Source organism: Manis pentadactyla, chromosome 6, assembly GCF_030020395.1.
Source record: "Manis pentadactyla isolate mManPen7 chromosome 6, mManPen7.hap1, whole genome shotgun sequence".
NCBI lineage: Eukaryota > Metazoa > Chordata > Mammalia > Pholidota > Manidae > Manis > Manis pentadactyla.
In genome coordinates, this window is record NC_080024.1 from 27,830,645 (window position 1) to 27,846,941 (window position 16,297).

The following is a 16,297-nucleotide window of genomic DNA, read 5'->3' on the forward strand; positions in this document are numbered from 1 at the left end:
AACTGAAGTTTCTAAATTGGGACTACCGTATCTTTGTTTACAGCCTTTCCTCCAACAGTTTTTCATTTTCTTCCTTTTGAAACAAAAAGTGTGTGGGAGTAGAAAGCATACTGATTGAAAATAAGAAATGGATTCAACTTCCTGTTTTACATTATCTGGCTGGCAAGCCTCAAGGAAATTAATTGACTTTGCTTATTAATTATCCCTAAAATAAGAAGACAGCATGAAAAAAAAAGTCTATACATCATTGGCAAGTATCCAGTTAGGATGTTTGCTGTTGCACATATACTCACCCCATTCTCCTCTGCTTCTCTCATCTCTCCTCACTTCCTTGACAGCCATCTACTCTACCTCACACTCATAGATCCCCTCAGATCCCTATTGTGACTTCTGTTTAAATTGTCCTTGTCCTACCTCACAAACTAGGTCATCCACAATTCACTCAATTAGATAATTCAGTTTTAGGCTCTGTCAAGGCAAAAACTTCACAAAATCAAAAAAGCAAGGAAAACTTTATTCAAGATTACTGCAATATGGGAAAGAGGCCAGAATTCAGTTTGCACTTAACTCTGCTAAAACAAAAGACAGAAATTTTTAAGAGCTCATATGAGGGGGGCCATATGTGTCCACTAATTGGCTTTACCCAAAGAAAAAGAAAACTTTTGAATATCTTCAAGACAGCAGATAGTTTTATAACTTAGGCAAGGCACCCCACCAAAGCTAGGCTCCTACTGTATCAGAGATTGGAAGTTAAGGGTGCTAGCTCCCTTGGTGATTACATTTCAAAGAGACTGTTCCGGGTCTTTGAGTAAGACAGTCCTGGGTTGTAAAACTGGCAAGAGGTTTAAAAAAGATATCTTAGAGGGACAAAGAAGGAATTTTCTAAGGTAAATGCTCTATGGAACGGAAGTTCAGTGGCTGGAGACAAAGAAGGCTGTCTAAAGATTAGTCAGCCTAAGGGGGATTTTAAGGCTGTTTTGTCGGTTCATTTTATTCATGGCAGTACATGAATAAATACCCATGAAGTTGAAGGCACTAGATATCCCAATAGATATGTCTTTAGTTTAAAGTGTACTATTCTGTCATGTCAGGTGTTCAGCTGTCATGTGTTCCCTGGAATGAACTCATCCTCCTTCTGAACCAGAACCACTTGGTTGCCTTTTGTATCACTGCCTGGGCTGGGCCGGGCACCAGGTGGATACTTACTATATTATAATTCAATTCAATCCAGTCAAAGGAAAACTGCACTAATTGCACTTGCAAAATAACTTTGAATCTTGTTCAACACTGTCCTACATAGAAAATTGCCTTTTGTCCACTTTTATGAATTTCTAACTATTCCTTTTTGTTTTCCAAATAAAACTTGACTTTGCTCCTACCATATGATATTCATACCAGGAAATTAGTAAAGTGGAACATAGGGACATATAGTGTCAAAGTCTCACAGACGTACAAGTGTAGAGCCAGTTTGTTTCCATGTAATGAAATAGTAAATATAACAACTTCTTGTGCCAGGCTTTAAATATATGCATTGGTCATTGTCTGCCTATTCACTCATTAAGACAGACCTTTCTACTGGCATCTTCATCCTGCTTTCTCAGGCACAGATTTGGTTGGCATATATCAGGTCACCCATCTACATTGCACCGTCACACACATCTTTACAACCTGGCTCTCTGAAAAAGAGCAGCTGCCTAATGAGATGACTCAGGAGTGCACTGACTGAATGTGGCCTTCTGGCTCTAGAGGACACATGGAGGTGAATCTGTCCAAAGGCAAAGCCATGAAAGTAAAGAACTCAGTTTTATCCCCAGGTCTTGTGCAGAAAGGTGATACCTCAATACTTACCATTCCCTAACCATATGACGCTGTCTCCTGACTTCATGTCTTCCCACATTCACACCTGTTCGACCAGTACTATATATAATAGTAGTACTGTAAATCTCTGGTTGTGCTGTTGTTCTGCTGAAATTTTTTCATCTGGTAAATGTCAAGTCCATTTTACTCAGAAATCATTACTCCAGAAATCCCCTCTGATTTCTCATGAGACTGAATCAATGTACACTCTCATATCTCACTAAGCTTTGCACACACATCCCTTCCGGCACTGACCTCTTTTACTCTAATGCTCTGATTTACGGCTAGATATTCGGTTCTTTCAAAGCTGGAGACACATCTTTCACTTTTTTCCTCCCAAGCATCTAGAATAGTATGTGTTACCTGGCAGGTTCTCACTAAATGAAACAACTCCCCACTGGGCACAGGTGCCAGACATTCTGCTGTAGCATTTGCAGTTATTATCTCACCCTCTGGATGCTATCCATGTGCAGTCTCCACTGCAGATGAGCAAGAGGCCAGGGGTGGTAAGTACTTACCTAAAGTCAAAAAGCAAGTGGTGGATTCAACCCTAAAACATATGATTGTTGTTATATTATGCAGTAAATGATGGATTTATACAAAAGTAAATAAACAAAAGAGTCATTTGTTTTCATTTAATGTTTACCACACATCTGAATAAACTGAAAAAAATCAGCGAGTTTTCTTTTCTATCAAATTTTGAATTTTTCTTTTATATATTCATCCATCCCTGCCAACTGCCATTGCCTAGCCTCACAAAGACACGGAATTGTGAGACTTAAGCGAGAAAATGTTAGGATGTTAAATCTGATTCATTTCTTAATTTTCTACATATCAATCTCATTAAAAAATAACTACTTGAATTAATTCATTCTATCAGGCTCGGTTTTACATTACTTTACTAATTAAGATAGTTACATTTGTTCAAAGTTCCTGGTGTGCATGTGTCTGTGTGTGTGTGTGTGTGTCTGTCTGCATGTTTATGTATTCAAATACAGCTCAACTACATACATTTTTTATTTTCAACTTCACTCAAGAGACTAACTCCATCTGAAAGAATATTGTCAGTCTTCCAGAAGAAGGTGATATCCATGCAAATCGACTTAATTGCTTTACATGTAATGGTGTTCATTGTTTCATTTTAGTAAGCTTTTTGGGGTATGTTTTGATATATATGTGATAAGAAAAGATATAAATTTCAATACTCATTTCTCTAACAATAAAAATCACACTCCACAGACTTCCTTCAAGTCTCTGTTTATAAAGTAAAATCCAGCTTTTCACAACATGCCTAAAAGGCTTTCAATTGAATAACTGAATTCAGAAATCTAGGCAAAGCAGAGAAACATAAATCATTTATGCTGTTCCCACTTGAAAATGGGCAGGTTATCATCCTGGAAAGGGAAAAAATATTATAACAAATAGAATGTATTAGTTTTCCATTGCTGCTATAACAAGTCACCACAAATTTAGCGATTTCAAATAACACAAATTGATTATTTCATAGTTGTGTAGGTCAGAAGGATGGGTGGGCTCAGCCAGTTCCTCTGCTTCAGATCTCGCATGGTCAAAATAAAGTGGCTTTTCATATATTCTTCTTTATATAGGATTGGGGCTTCATGAATTCACCTGGTGTCTCCAACACTGCATTCCCAGAATCTGTAAAATGAACTTTAATGAATAAACTGGCAAACCAGAAATAATGAGAATTAAGCAATGTTTGAAGTCTTCAAAAAATATTCTATGCAATTAGTTCTAGGCAGCAGATTAAAGAAAAAAGGAGGAGGAAAATAAGTTGAAACAACCAAAATAATGAATGTTTAATGGGTTCTGAGTCCCATAGCTCATGCGTGGCAACAGGGAACCATTGTAATTATTCCAGAAATAACATTTGAAAAATAGAATTAGAAGCTCAGAGCAATTGAGCAAATCATAAGACTTTCCCAAACATAGTGCAATTAAAAAGTTACCTTTGTTAACCCCAAATAGTCAAAGAAACCCTGAAAAAGAAGAACAAAGCTGGGGGATTACATTCCCTACCTTCGAGCTCTACTACAAAGCCACAGTAGTCAAAACAATTTGGTACTGGCACAAGAACAGACCCATAGATCAGGGGAACAGAATAGAGTGCTCAGATATAAACACACACGTATATGGTCAATTAATATATGATAAAGGAGTTATGAATATACAATGGGGAAAAGACAGTCTTTTCAATGACTGGTATTGGGAAAACTGGACAGCCATATGTAAGAGAGTGAAACTGGATTATTGTCTAACTCCATACACAAAAGTACTTGAAATGGGTCATGTGACATGAATGTGACACATGAAACCATAAAACTCTTAGAAGATAACATAACCAAAAATCTTTTAAACGTACATATGAGCAATTTTTTCCTGAACACATCTCCTCAGGCAAAGGAAACAAAATAAAAAATGAACAAGTGGGACTACCTCAAACTAAAAAGCTCTGTACAGCAAAGGACACCATCAGCAGAACAAAAAGGCATCCTACAGTATGGGAGAATATATTCATAAGTCACTCATCTGATAAGGGCTTAACATCCAAAACATAAAGAACTCATATGCCTCAACACCCAAAAACAAATAACCCTGTTAAAAAATGGGCTGAGGACCTGAACAGACACTTCTCCAAAGAAGAAATACGGATGGCCAACAGGCACATGAAAAGATGCTCCACATTGCTAATCATCAGGGAAATGCAAATTAAAACCACAATGAGATATCACCTCACACCAGTTAGGATGGTCACTATTACGTTAAAGTAATAGTTATTATAACTACATTGCCACATTAAGTTGCCTTATTGAATGAATTTGACTATAACAACAAAGCATTCCAATCTGGTTTACTTTTCACTTTCCTCTTTTTTTCCCTTGATTCATTGTTACCAAAAACAAGAACAATATGAAAAATGAGCATTTCTGTGTTCATTCATCATTTAGCCCCTATAGAGAAACACAGATAATTGGGAGACTGCTCGAAGTCCAGGTGAAGCCAATTAAAAACTTCATCTAGGCATCCTGTGGACAGTGGAAGAGGTGCGTGGGGTAGCCACAGGACAGTCTGCCAGACTTTTACAATGCGTAGTGGGAGACACGGCATCAAGGTTTCCTTTTCCATTTATACAGAATATATAATCTTACCAATTATTGATTCCCAGATCAACTCCTGATGTTTATCTAGAACTTAAGATTTACAAAACGCTTTCAGAGATGGAATTTTACCTGGCACCACGCAGACTAACAGCCTTAGCTACAGGTAAGAACATTATTCTCATTCACTCTGAGAGTGACAAAATACCAAGGAAGAAATCGGGTCTCCTAATCATTCTCACCTTGTATTAACTCAGAGTTTAAAACTGCTTAATAAATAGTATTTCAGAGCCTACTTCTACTGAACACAGTGTTTTAGATACAAATAGGGAGTTTTGTTTTGAAACACATGACTTTACTGCTGTCTATATAGAACTACTGGTTTTGTTCACAAGATGAAATATTTTCATATTCAGTGACTCAGGAGAGAGATTTTATATATAAAAATTGAATGGTACAATGTAGAGATTAGATGTCATAAGGAATTGGTAATAAATAAGATTATATGTGAGAACTCTAGATTTCAAACCTATTTTAGATGCTGCAGCACGTAAAAGTCCTAGTCTTCCTTCTTGAAAACAGTACAATGCAGATATTTCAGGCCTAATTTCATCTTGTGAATAAAGAAATATTTTGCTAACAGATAACTCTAAATGCATGATAAATGCATAGCCATAAACTCACATCGTAACAAAAACATAAATTGTTAAAGAAGGCATGATAGGCAATAAAGTATTTTTTACTTTAGAAAGTGAATAAGGACCAAATGGTGGGAGGACAGAAAAGTAAAAGTGGTAATCAGATTTTCAATTAATGTAAGAAAATCTCCCAAATGTACATTGGGCATCATTCAGATGCACATTCCGGACCCTTACATGTGTTAAAGTAACTGAAAGGTAAGGTCTGTCAATGAAAAAATTTCCCCACCTAGACAATTGCCCTGGCAGAATCTGTCTGATGTAACTATTTTGGAAATCTGGAGTCAGCTGAAGGCTTGCAACTTCCAAGGGAAGGCTTATATGGTCAACTGAGGTTAATTTCAATTTCAGCTTTTGGCTTTTAAGTGGCTTCCCAACCTCTACTCCCATGGCAGAAAGCCATGTATGTGGCTTTCACACAGCTTGCTGTAGCCAGGGTGTGCAAAAAGGACCTGTTCTCTAAAGATAGAGGATCTGTGCCCTGATTGCTGATTATTGCTTCTGATCATAGAGGTGCAGATAGAGGTGGACAGCTCCGCTGTTGCAAGTTCCTTCCCCTCAGGATGAAGTGACTTCCAGGGGAATTTAAAAGCAAGTGACTTTCTCCCTCCTACATTCCTTTCCTTCTCCCCTGTTTGGGAGCCAGACATTAAAAAGTTGGACATTCAAATCAAATACATATACAGGGGAAATTTTAAGTCACTGTGATGAGGCAGGGAAAGGCACAGGCTCAGAAAAGATTTAAGATGTTAAGTTTAAATCTCAGGCCTATCCTTGGCATGGATACAAACTACAACAATCAAAAGCAAAGCAAAACAAAACTAAAAACAAACAAACCAACAGCAAATCCTGGCAAAGGGAGGGAATCTAATTATCAGAGTTACCACATTATGATTCAAATGTTTAGTTATCAACCAAAAAAATACAGAAAGTAAAACCCACAAGGCATACAAAGAAACAGAAGAGTATGGCCTATTCAAAGAAAAAAAAAAAACCAGCAGAAGCAGAGACTACCCCTGAGAAAGACGAGGCGGCAGATTCTTTTAGGAGTCTCTGGACCCCTTTGCAATGTGGTAGTGATGGTGCAGTTCCCCAACACTCAACAGCAAGCACTGCTTGGACACCAGCAGGGTATTTGAGAATTCAACTCAGTTCTGATACCATCTACCTGGAGACAGCATCAGATTCCACAGGTTAACTGTACAAGACTATCTCTTCCCCTGCCCTTCAACAATTCAGGTGCCAGTTTCCTACACCCAGGCTATTTCCTACACTTCTGACTGGTTGGGACGAGTTTGGTCTGACCTGGATAGGCAAGAAGTTCTCTCCCTGCAAAGCCTTTGTTGTCTTCGCATGGGACCCCCTACCTGGGAAGAGTCTGAGCAGATTTCCTTGAACCTTATCTTCCCCTTCCCCTGCTGCCCCTCTATCTTTCTACCTAACATAAATAAAGATGTAATTTTGTGACATCAAGAACTGAAAGCAGTGGGGACAGAGCTGTAAAGGGCAGAATTTTTGTATGCTATTGAAATTAAACTGATACAATTCAAATTAGAATGTTATAACTTTAGAAGATTCAATGTAGTCCCCATGGTAACAACAAATAAAATAGCTATAAAATATACACAAAAGACAACGAGAAGGAAATTAAAAAGATCAAATAAATATAAAAGAAAAGAGTAATACTGGAAATGAGAGACAAAAAACCCATAAGCCACATAGAAAACAGAGCAAAATGACAGATGTGCGTCCCTCCTTATCAATAATTACTTTAAATGCAAATGAATAAAATCAATCAGTATAGAAATGGACATAATGGATTAAAAAAACACATGATCCAAACATGTGCTCTCTACAAGTGACTCACTTTAGATAAAAAGATACAAACAGATTGAAAGTGAATGGATGGGTAAAAAACATTCCATGCAAATAGCAACCAAAAGAGAGCAGTCTAAACTCATAGACAAAATAGACTTTAAATAAAAAAATGTTTACAAGAGACAAAGGACATTATGTGTTAATAAAAGATAAAACAAAATAAGAAGATATAACAATTATAAACATTTATGCATCTAGTAACAGACCACCAAAACATATGAAGTAAAAATTGACAGAATTGAAGGGAGAAATAGTTCTACAATAACAGTCAGAGACTTCAATAATCCAGTCTCAGTAATGGATAGAACAACCTGATGGAAGATAAGTAAGGAAAGAGAGGACCTGAGTAACACAATAAACCAAGCAGATCTAACAGACACATACAGAACACTCTACCCAACAACACTATATTCTCCTCAGGTGCACACAGGACATTTTCCAGGATAGACCATACATTAGGCCACAAAATAAGTTTCAACTTAAAAAAAAAGTAAGATATCATACAAAGCATCTTCTTTGACCACACAGGGTGTGTCCTCCTCTGAGCTCCTTTGGGGTAAGGGCCACGTCATAATCATTGGACTTACGTCATTTGGCACTCAGCATCTCAGTAAAACATGTTGTTTTGAAAATGATAAGGCCTAGGAAAAAAGAAATTTAAGCGAAGGAAATCTGTTGGCCAGTTTTTTACCTACATTCTAGACCAAATTCCACTGGTGTCTCAGCAAGGACTATTGAGTTCATTTGTGCCATAAGTGTGTGGCAAAGCACTCTGTGGGTCCCATGCAGAAGATGATGGACAAAGTCAAAGTTCTGACTATGAGGTCACTTAGGAGGAAGGATACACTCTCAAGTATCTGTGATACAAGTCACTGTATGAAAACTTCCTGAGTGGTCCCAAAGGCAATAGGCCTACAAACAGAATGTCATTACTAACATGTTACCAATCTGCTGGGAATGGTGCTACATGATGTACTTGAAATTGAAACAGGAGACATTTTTCATCCTGCAGAAAAAGCACCAGAGAATTTTGCACACACACTGTTTTCACTTGAAATTTCTTTCGGTTTTCAGATAGCTCTAGGCCATGTTAGTCAAAATTTTAAAATGCACTGAAGTTTTGCATACATGAGAACCACAGGCTGTTAAGGACATTTGTGTCTTGCAGACTTTACTTATCCAGGAAATGAACTACCAGAATATGTAATGAGACTAGAATTTACATTGTGGAACTCATTATATGTGTGACTGTCCCTTTTGGAAACCACATTCTCTTTTAGTGCAGGCAGAAAAATATGCAAGTTCATAAATATCTCATGTCCAATTCAATTAGCCCAAATACTTGGTAAATACAAGTAACTCAAAACTCTCTCTTATAGGAAACAGAGCCAGATTTAACCACAGGCATAAGGCAAAAATGTCAAGGCATTCTGTTGGCTAAGAATGTCAGGTTAAAGTATATAATGACTGTTAACACTATAGTCAGACATCGTCTAACATTTGATGGGCACCTGTTAGGTGCCAGCCACAGTAAGCAAGTTTTGAAGAATCAGTTTTGCCCTCAGCCCAAAATCTGCAGTAGATCACCATAATTTATTTACATATGTTCAAAATAAATGGTGCATTTTCTGTTATTTTATATTAATGTTTGTAAATTTTAATTCAAATGATATATCCTCTGGTAATTCAAAACTTCTTACATCTAATCAAATCATCAAGCTTATAAATTACACCTACCAAAAACTTATGCAAAATATACTTAATAATACAACTTTAGAAATCCTACCACTGAAGTAAGACTTGATACTTACGGTAACCACTACCTTTCAACATTGTACTGGAATCCTACCAATGCACTGAGACTAGAAAAAAAGAAACAAGTAATATAAATATTGGGAATAAAGAGGTATATTTAAGAAAAAATGTTTTTGCAGACAACTGATGGGTGCCACATCAATACTGGCACAAGAAAAAGAATTCTTCCACATTGTTTATAAAGAGTATATAAAATAGAAATGTTGATGATAATGCTAAATGATGACTAACACTATGTGATTACTATATATCAGGCACTATGGTAAATGCTTTTCTGAGTTGTTCAATGTAATCCTCACAACACATGCCAAAGAAGTTTTTTCTTGCCATTGTCACTTTACAGAAGAACTGAGTTTTTGAGATGTTAAATACATACTGATTCACTGCTAGTCTGTAGCATAAACACACTCAAATTCAATTGTGTGACATTAATAGTCCATAAACTTGGCCCTTGTGTTTGCTGTATTTCTTCCCCTGAAAGCTTTGATTTTCTTTATCTGTAAAACCCTATCAACCAACAGTGCAATTGGTAAGCCCAACACTTATCCTGCTCTGATTGTCAGTTAAAATACAAGAGCAGCATTTTTGCATGTTTTAGAGAGATGCTTTACCAGAAACACAACTATCGCTCTCGTGTCTGCCCATGCAACTATTTGGCTTTAGACACCCCTTTTCCTTGGAAGATAATTACCTGTTTAAAATAAAGACTGAAAACAAATAGAGACTTAAATTTCAAATGTGATTGAAAGGAAAAATTTCTTCTAAATAGATGAAGCACAGAGTTTCTCCTCTAATAATTTATTGAACATCTACCGCCACTCAAAATTGTTTTCTAACGGACACAGGCTATAGAAAACCATTTCTAATGGACCATTAACTTTATAAAATTTTAGTCTGCATGCTTTCCCAAAAGAAATAATTTAATTAACCATCCTTTACTTGTCCCATGAAACTCTTCTTAAATAATCTTATTCACACATATTGTTTTAGCTTCTCCCATTGAAGTTAAACCTTAGATCCATACCTCAAATCCAGTCCTCTTTCTAAAACTCTGTATCAGTATATCCAACTACTCGTGAACTTCTTCAACTAGGCTGCTTAAACATTTTATCTAAAATTGAACACAACTTCTTCCTCTTCACTCATCTCACCTCACTCTTGACTTATTTATTGTATCTATATTGTGATAATATTCAGTATTTATTATATACTAACCATCTGGTCTTCACAAGAGGACAAATTGGATGACTTGCTTTTAGAACTTTTAAAGCTGCATATTCGATAAATTCTGAGGCTATTTAATTAGCAGCAGCAACTATGTACTGTAATAAATTGAATTATTTTTTCAAAATACTATCATACTTGTGCTAATAAAACAGAAACTAAGTCTTTAAGGAATATCCCTGCACTATTCAAATAGTATAACTCCAAATAAATGAGATTTCAGAATAACCATAACTTTAAATTGTAGCCTGAGAATTACAGAGTTGAAGATAGAGCAGTCAAATAACAATGTTTTAAAGCAAAGAAACTAAAGATCAGAACAGGTGTCAATATGTAAATATCAACTTAACTTAGCTTTTGGATTTTTTTGAAGTACCACTTGATCACATTTCATATATCATCATAAATTATCATTTTACATTCACAAGGTACAACCACAAACACACATCAGTTTGAAATTATTTTTGGAAAAATAATCATTTTCCACTATAGTTTTGTTATTTAAAGCTAGAAGCAAATTGTGATTATAAATAGAAAATATATAACCCTGTAGTGATTTCTCTCTACTCCAAAACATAAGCAAGTTTTATCACCTTAGAAAATAGTAAATTGGAACACTTTTGATGGAGAACATACAAGGTTATAGATTTGTATCACTTATAGGAAGAAATGTTTCTAAGCATTTTATCTAAGTATCCCATAAGGAACAAAGAAAGGCTTTAAAAAGGACCATTGTTTTCTACTAATATCATGTAACTGTAGTACCAAAATATTGATAGGTAGGTTTTCCTGCACTGAGACTCACCCTACTAACTAAACTCTGTGGCAAAATTCAGGCTAAATTAATTATAAGATTAATTTTCATTCAAGAGTCCTTCACTCATAGAGTTAGTCAATACATGAAACACAAGTGATGGCCTTAGAGTCGGCCTATTTTTACACCTCTGACCATATTGGTTAAAGCCAAAGACCTTCAAGATGTTTTTATTTAGCAGCAGTAACTTAATTTGACAGGTACTTTAAGGGAGAACCATTTACTGGAATAACTGAATTTTTGTCTAATCACCTGAAAGCCAAGTACGAGGTATATTCAAATTATACCAGGATATGAATCAATGACTTAACAAGAGCCTAAGACTTTCAATGGATGGTCTCAGCGCGCCCCCTTATGGTACTGAGGTTAAAATATAAAGTAACTAAAATCAAACACTACAGAGCTAACTTTCTTTAGCATCCCTTACTATACAAACTTCCTTTTCCCTAACCGAAAGAGTTGAGTGCAAACCTAACATTGTTTTGATTCCATGGATCTATGGATAAACAGTTATTTTCAAATTGGAGAGGCTCCAGTGTGAAATAATCCCCCACACACTGTCTAATTTAGATTTAACACTGTGAAGCCAACCAGCGCCACTCCCATCACTAATGATTTTCTCCCTCTTTCTCTTCTTCCCACCTCCCTGTGTTAGTGTGTTAGCGTCCGTGTTAGTGTGGGGGCGTTTGTGTGTGTTAGTGTGGGGGGGTTAGTGTGTGTGTGTGTGTGTTTGGGTGTGGATATATTGGTGTGTTAGTGTATATTTGTGTTATGGTGTGGATATGTTGGGGTGTTTGTGTTAGTGTGTTTGCTGGTGTGCATGCTGACACCCTTCCACTGACACCCCACACAATAACACCCCGACTAACACCCCCACACGCTGACACCCCAGTAACACCCCCACTAACACCCCACACACTAACACCCTCACTAACACCCCCATTAACACCCCCACACGCTGACACACCCCCACTGACACCCACACCTAACACCCAGATTAAATCCCCACATGCTAACACCCCCCCGCTAACACGCCCACATGCTGACACACCCCCAACACCCCACACACTATCACCCCCATTAACACCCCCCCACACTAACACAACCCCACTAACATCCTTGCACGCTAACACCCCCACACGCTAGCACCCCCACTAACACCCCCACACACTAACACCCGCATTAAAACCCTCACACGTTAACACCCCCCACTAACACCCTCACACACTAACACCCCACTGACACCTGCATTAACACCTCGACATGCTAACACACCCCCACTAACACCCCCACACACTAACACCTCACTAACATCCCCATTAACAGCCCCATACGCTAACAACCCCAACTAACACCCTCACACGCTAACACCCCCAGTAACACATCCTGCGTGAGCGTCCTGCGCCTTCCTCTCCTCTCCGGCTCCCCGGCCCCCGTCCCGCCCGGAGGCTCTGGGAACCCGGGGCGCGGGGCGCGGGGCCCGGGGCCCGGGCTCTTACTTGGGCTCCGGCGAGGACGCAGCCGCCGAGCAGCAGCCACCCCCAGACGCGAGCCGACGCTCTCGGCGCGGCCATGCCCGGCCGGGCCCGAGCGCGGAGCGGGGGAAGCTCCTCAGGCGCACGTCGGCGGGCGCGGGGCGAACTGGCGGCGTTGCGGGGGCGGCGGGCGCGGGGCCGACGGCCGAGGAAGCCGGGGCCGGGCTGCCAGCACCCATGCGCCTCGGCCCCGCGTCCTGCGCGCCGCGGCTCGGGCGGGGCTCCGGGACGGGCTCGACCGGCCCTCGAGGCGGACCCGAGGGCGAAGGACTCGGGGCGCCGCTGCCGCCGCTGGAAGCCTGCACGTCTCTGCTTCCCGGCCCTCTGTTCCGGGTTCCAATGCCCTGGCTCTGGGGGCGCCCTGGGTCCTCAGGGAGTGGTCCGAAAGTTCCTTGCCCTCCAGAAGCCCAATGACCACCAGCCACTGAGATCTGGACAGTGTGGTTCAAGGCCAGGCGCGTTCTGCATCTCTGGCTGTGTACTGAACGGTCTCTACGGCACTCTAAAGTTCTCTGCCTGTTTCAAAACAGATCTGGGCTTCAATATTTATGGAGCGATGTCAGTTTGCAGCCTAAAATACTGATCTCAGGTTGTAGACAGTTTTGAATCTCTTACATCTATTAAAGAAGAATTTTAGTTAGATACAGAAAGATGAATTTTATCACTTTGGATGATGCTCCAGATATTTAACGGAATTTAAAAACAAGACTGCTGAAACCGAAGGTTTCTGTGATGGCTGCCCTTGTACTGTTCACCATGTAAGAACTTACTCACTATTTAAGAATTTGTTCTCCATGTAAGAACTTGTTTGTTATGCCTCAGAAGATTGAAGACTGACGAAAATTAGGCTTGGGGTGGATTAATGATTGTGCATTGAGCATTGACTCCCCTATACAGAATTTTATTGTTGTTAACAACCATTTGATCAATAAATATGAGAGATGCCCTCACAAAAAAAAAAACAAAAAACAAAAACAAAAAAGAAAAAAAACAAGACTGCTGTTCCCTTATTGCAACATTTCACTGTGATCCACATGCAAAATACCTATTCTGTTTTCTGAAGCTATGCAACATGCCTTATACATGTAAATGGTATGAATCATCTCCAGTTTATGAAGTGATTGAAAGAAATAGAAGATGACTTGTTTAATAATCTTGTATCCTTTGTGAGTCTTCATTGGTTAAACATTAGAAGAGTTTTACAAAATTTGTTTGAAACAGAAGGAATGTTTGACAAATATTCAATATTCAAAAGCTAAAAACATAGGGGTGTAATTTACGTTCTCTCACTACTACCACACTGCATATGAACAAGTTAAATTCAAAGCTCCAGGGAAAGGAAAAGTTTATTTTTGACTTAGGTTGAGGAATTTATATTGAATTTACAACTTGCATAATGGAAATCAGTAAAAATAATTTTAAACATTTTCTAATATCAATATGCAGAAGATTTTAATATTAATCAACAGCATTACATAAATTTGTTACAACTTCTACAAGACAAATTTGAAGAACACTTTGTTATATGTAACTTATAGTTGCTTTTCAATTTATACACTACTGCTTTGAATCAAATATTAATAATCCTACATTGGCCCAAGAATTAGGAAACTTAGTATGCACAGATGAGAATGTATTTTTGATGCAAATGTAATACCTAAATTGAGATGTGGTATAAGAATAAATTACACACTGACTCTCAAAGATGGCATGAAAATAAAAAGAATATACAGTATATCACTAATATATTTTATATCACTATTATTTAGATACATTAGATAATTTAAATACATTTTTAAAATTAACTTCACTTGTTCTTTTTTACTTTTTAAAATTACATATTTGAATCATATTATATTTATTTTAGGCAGAACTGTTCTAGTGACAAACTTAAGTTACCCTATATCCTTCCCAAGGAATATCGCTCTCACCACTCCTTTTAAATATTGTACTGGAAGATCCAATTAATACAGTGAGAAAAGAAAAGGAAATAAAAAGAATAAAGATTGGCAAGGAAAAAATACAACTGCCTTTGTTTGCAGATGACATGATTGTCTGTTTTTAAAAATTGACACACAAAAAAACCCCTCCTGGAAATGATTATAGTCAGGTTGCAGGATGTAAGGTTGACACACAGAAGTAAATCACTTTCCTGTATATCAGGATGAACATATGGAATTTTAAATTAAAAACACAATACCACTTACAGTAGCATAAAAAAAGAAATGCTTATGTATAAATCTCACAAATTATTTACAAGTTCTATATGAGGAAAGCAATAAAACATTAATGAAAGAAATCAAAGAACTAAATAAATGGAGAGAGATTGCATGTTCAAGAATAGGAAGACTTGATATTATCAAGATATCAGTTCTTCCCACTTGGTCTATAGATTCAGTGCAATCCTACTTAAAATCTCATCAAGTTATTTTGTGGATATGGACAAACTGATTCTAAAATTTTTGTGGAGAGGCGAAAGACCCATAAAATCAATACAATATTTAAAAGGAATAAAATTGGAGGACTGACACTACCTGACTTCAAAACATGCTGAAAAGCTATAGTAATCAAGACAGTATGGAATGTGGTATTGGAGAAAAAAATAGATAAATAGATCAGTGGAATAGGATAGAGAGATCAGAAATAGATTTCCATATATATATATATATATATAATCACTGATAGTTGACAAAGAAGAAAAGGCAATACAATGGCGAGAAGATAGTCTTTTCAACAAATGGTGCTGGACCAACGGGATGTGTAGAGCAAAAAAAAAAAAAAAGAATCTAGACACAGACCTTACACCCCTCATAAGAATTCACTCAAAATAGATCATCAACTTAAATGTAAAACTCAAAACTATAAAAGTAGAAGATAATGTGGGAGAAAATCTAGATGACATTGGCAATGACTTTAAGGTGTAACATCAAAGTCACACTCCATGAAAGAAAGAATCTATAAGTTGGACTTAATTAAAGTTAAAAATTCTATTCTGTGAGAGACAATATCAAGACAATGAAAAGATAAGCCACTAACTTAGAGAAAACTTTTGAAAAAAACATCTGATAAAGGACTGTTTTCCAAAATATACAAAGAACTCTTAAAACTCAACAGCAAGAAAGCAAACAACCCAACTAAACAAAATGAGTTTTGTTAAGGATCTTAACATACCCTCAGCAAAGAAGATCTACAGATGGCAAGTGTACATATGAGAGGATGCGCCACATCAGATATCAGCAAGGAAATGCAAATAAAAACAATGAACTACAACTACACACCTACTAGAATGGCCAAAATCCAAAATGCCAAATACCAAGTGCTGGTGACAATGCAGATACAAAAATTTTCATTCATTGC

At 37.6% G+C, this 16,297-nt stretch overlaps 1 protein-coding gene across 1 annotated transcript; it reads right to left on the reverse strand.

Moving 5' to 3' along the window:
• Positions 1-3,076: 3,076 nt before the first annotated feature.
• On the reverse strand, positions 3,077-13,936 carry LOC130684061 (transcription initiation factor TFIID subunit 4-like). Its single transcript, XM_057503625.1, has 2 exons — positions 12,905-13,936; positions 3,077-3,516 (listed from the first exon to the last, which is right to left on the reverse strand). Exons 1-2 carry the CDS (start codon positions 13,117-13,119, stop codon positions 3,483-3,485), a joined length of 249 nt encoding a protein of 82 aa, XP_057359608.1. The 5' UTR covers positions 13,120-13,936; the 3' UTR covers positions 3,077-3,482.
• Between the last annotated feature and the right edge of the window lie 2,361 nt (positions 13,937-16,297).

Excerpts from the sequence above, each read along its gene's own strand:
- LOC130684061 (XM_057503625.1), bottom strand. The coding sequence starts at position 13,119 with ATGGGTGCTGGCAGCCCGGCCCCGGCTTCCTCGGCCGTCGGCCCCGCG. Across the intron at positions 3,517-12,904 it reads GCGTCCTCGCCGGAGCCCAA|ATTCTGGGAATGCAGTGTTG; the intron begins GTAAGAGCCCGG and ends TTCATTTTACAG.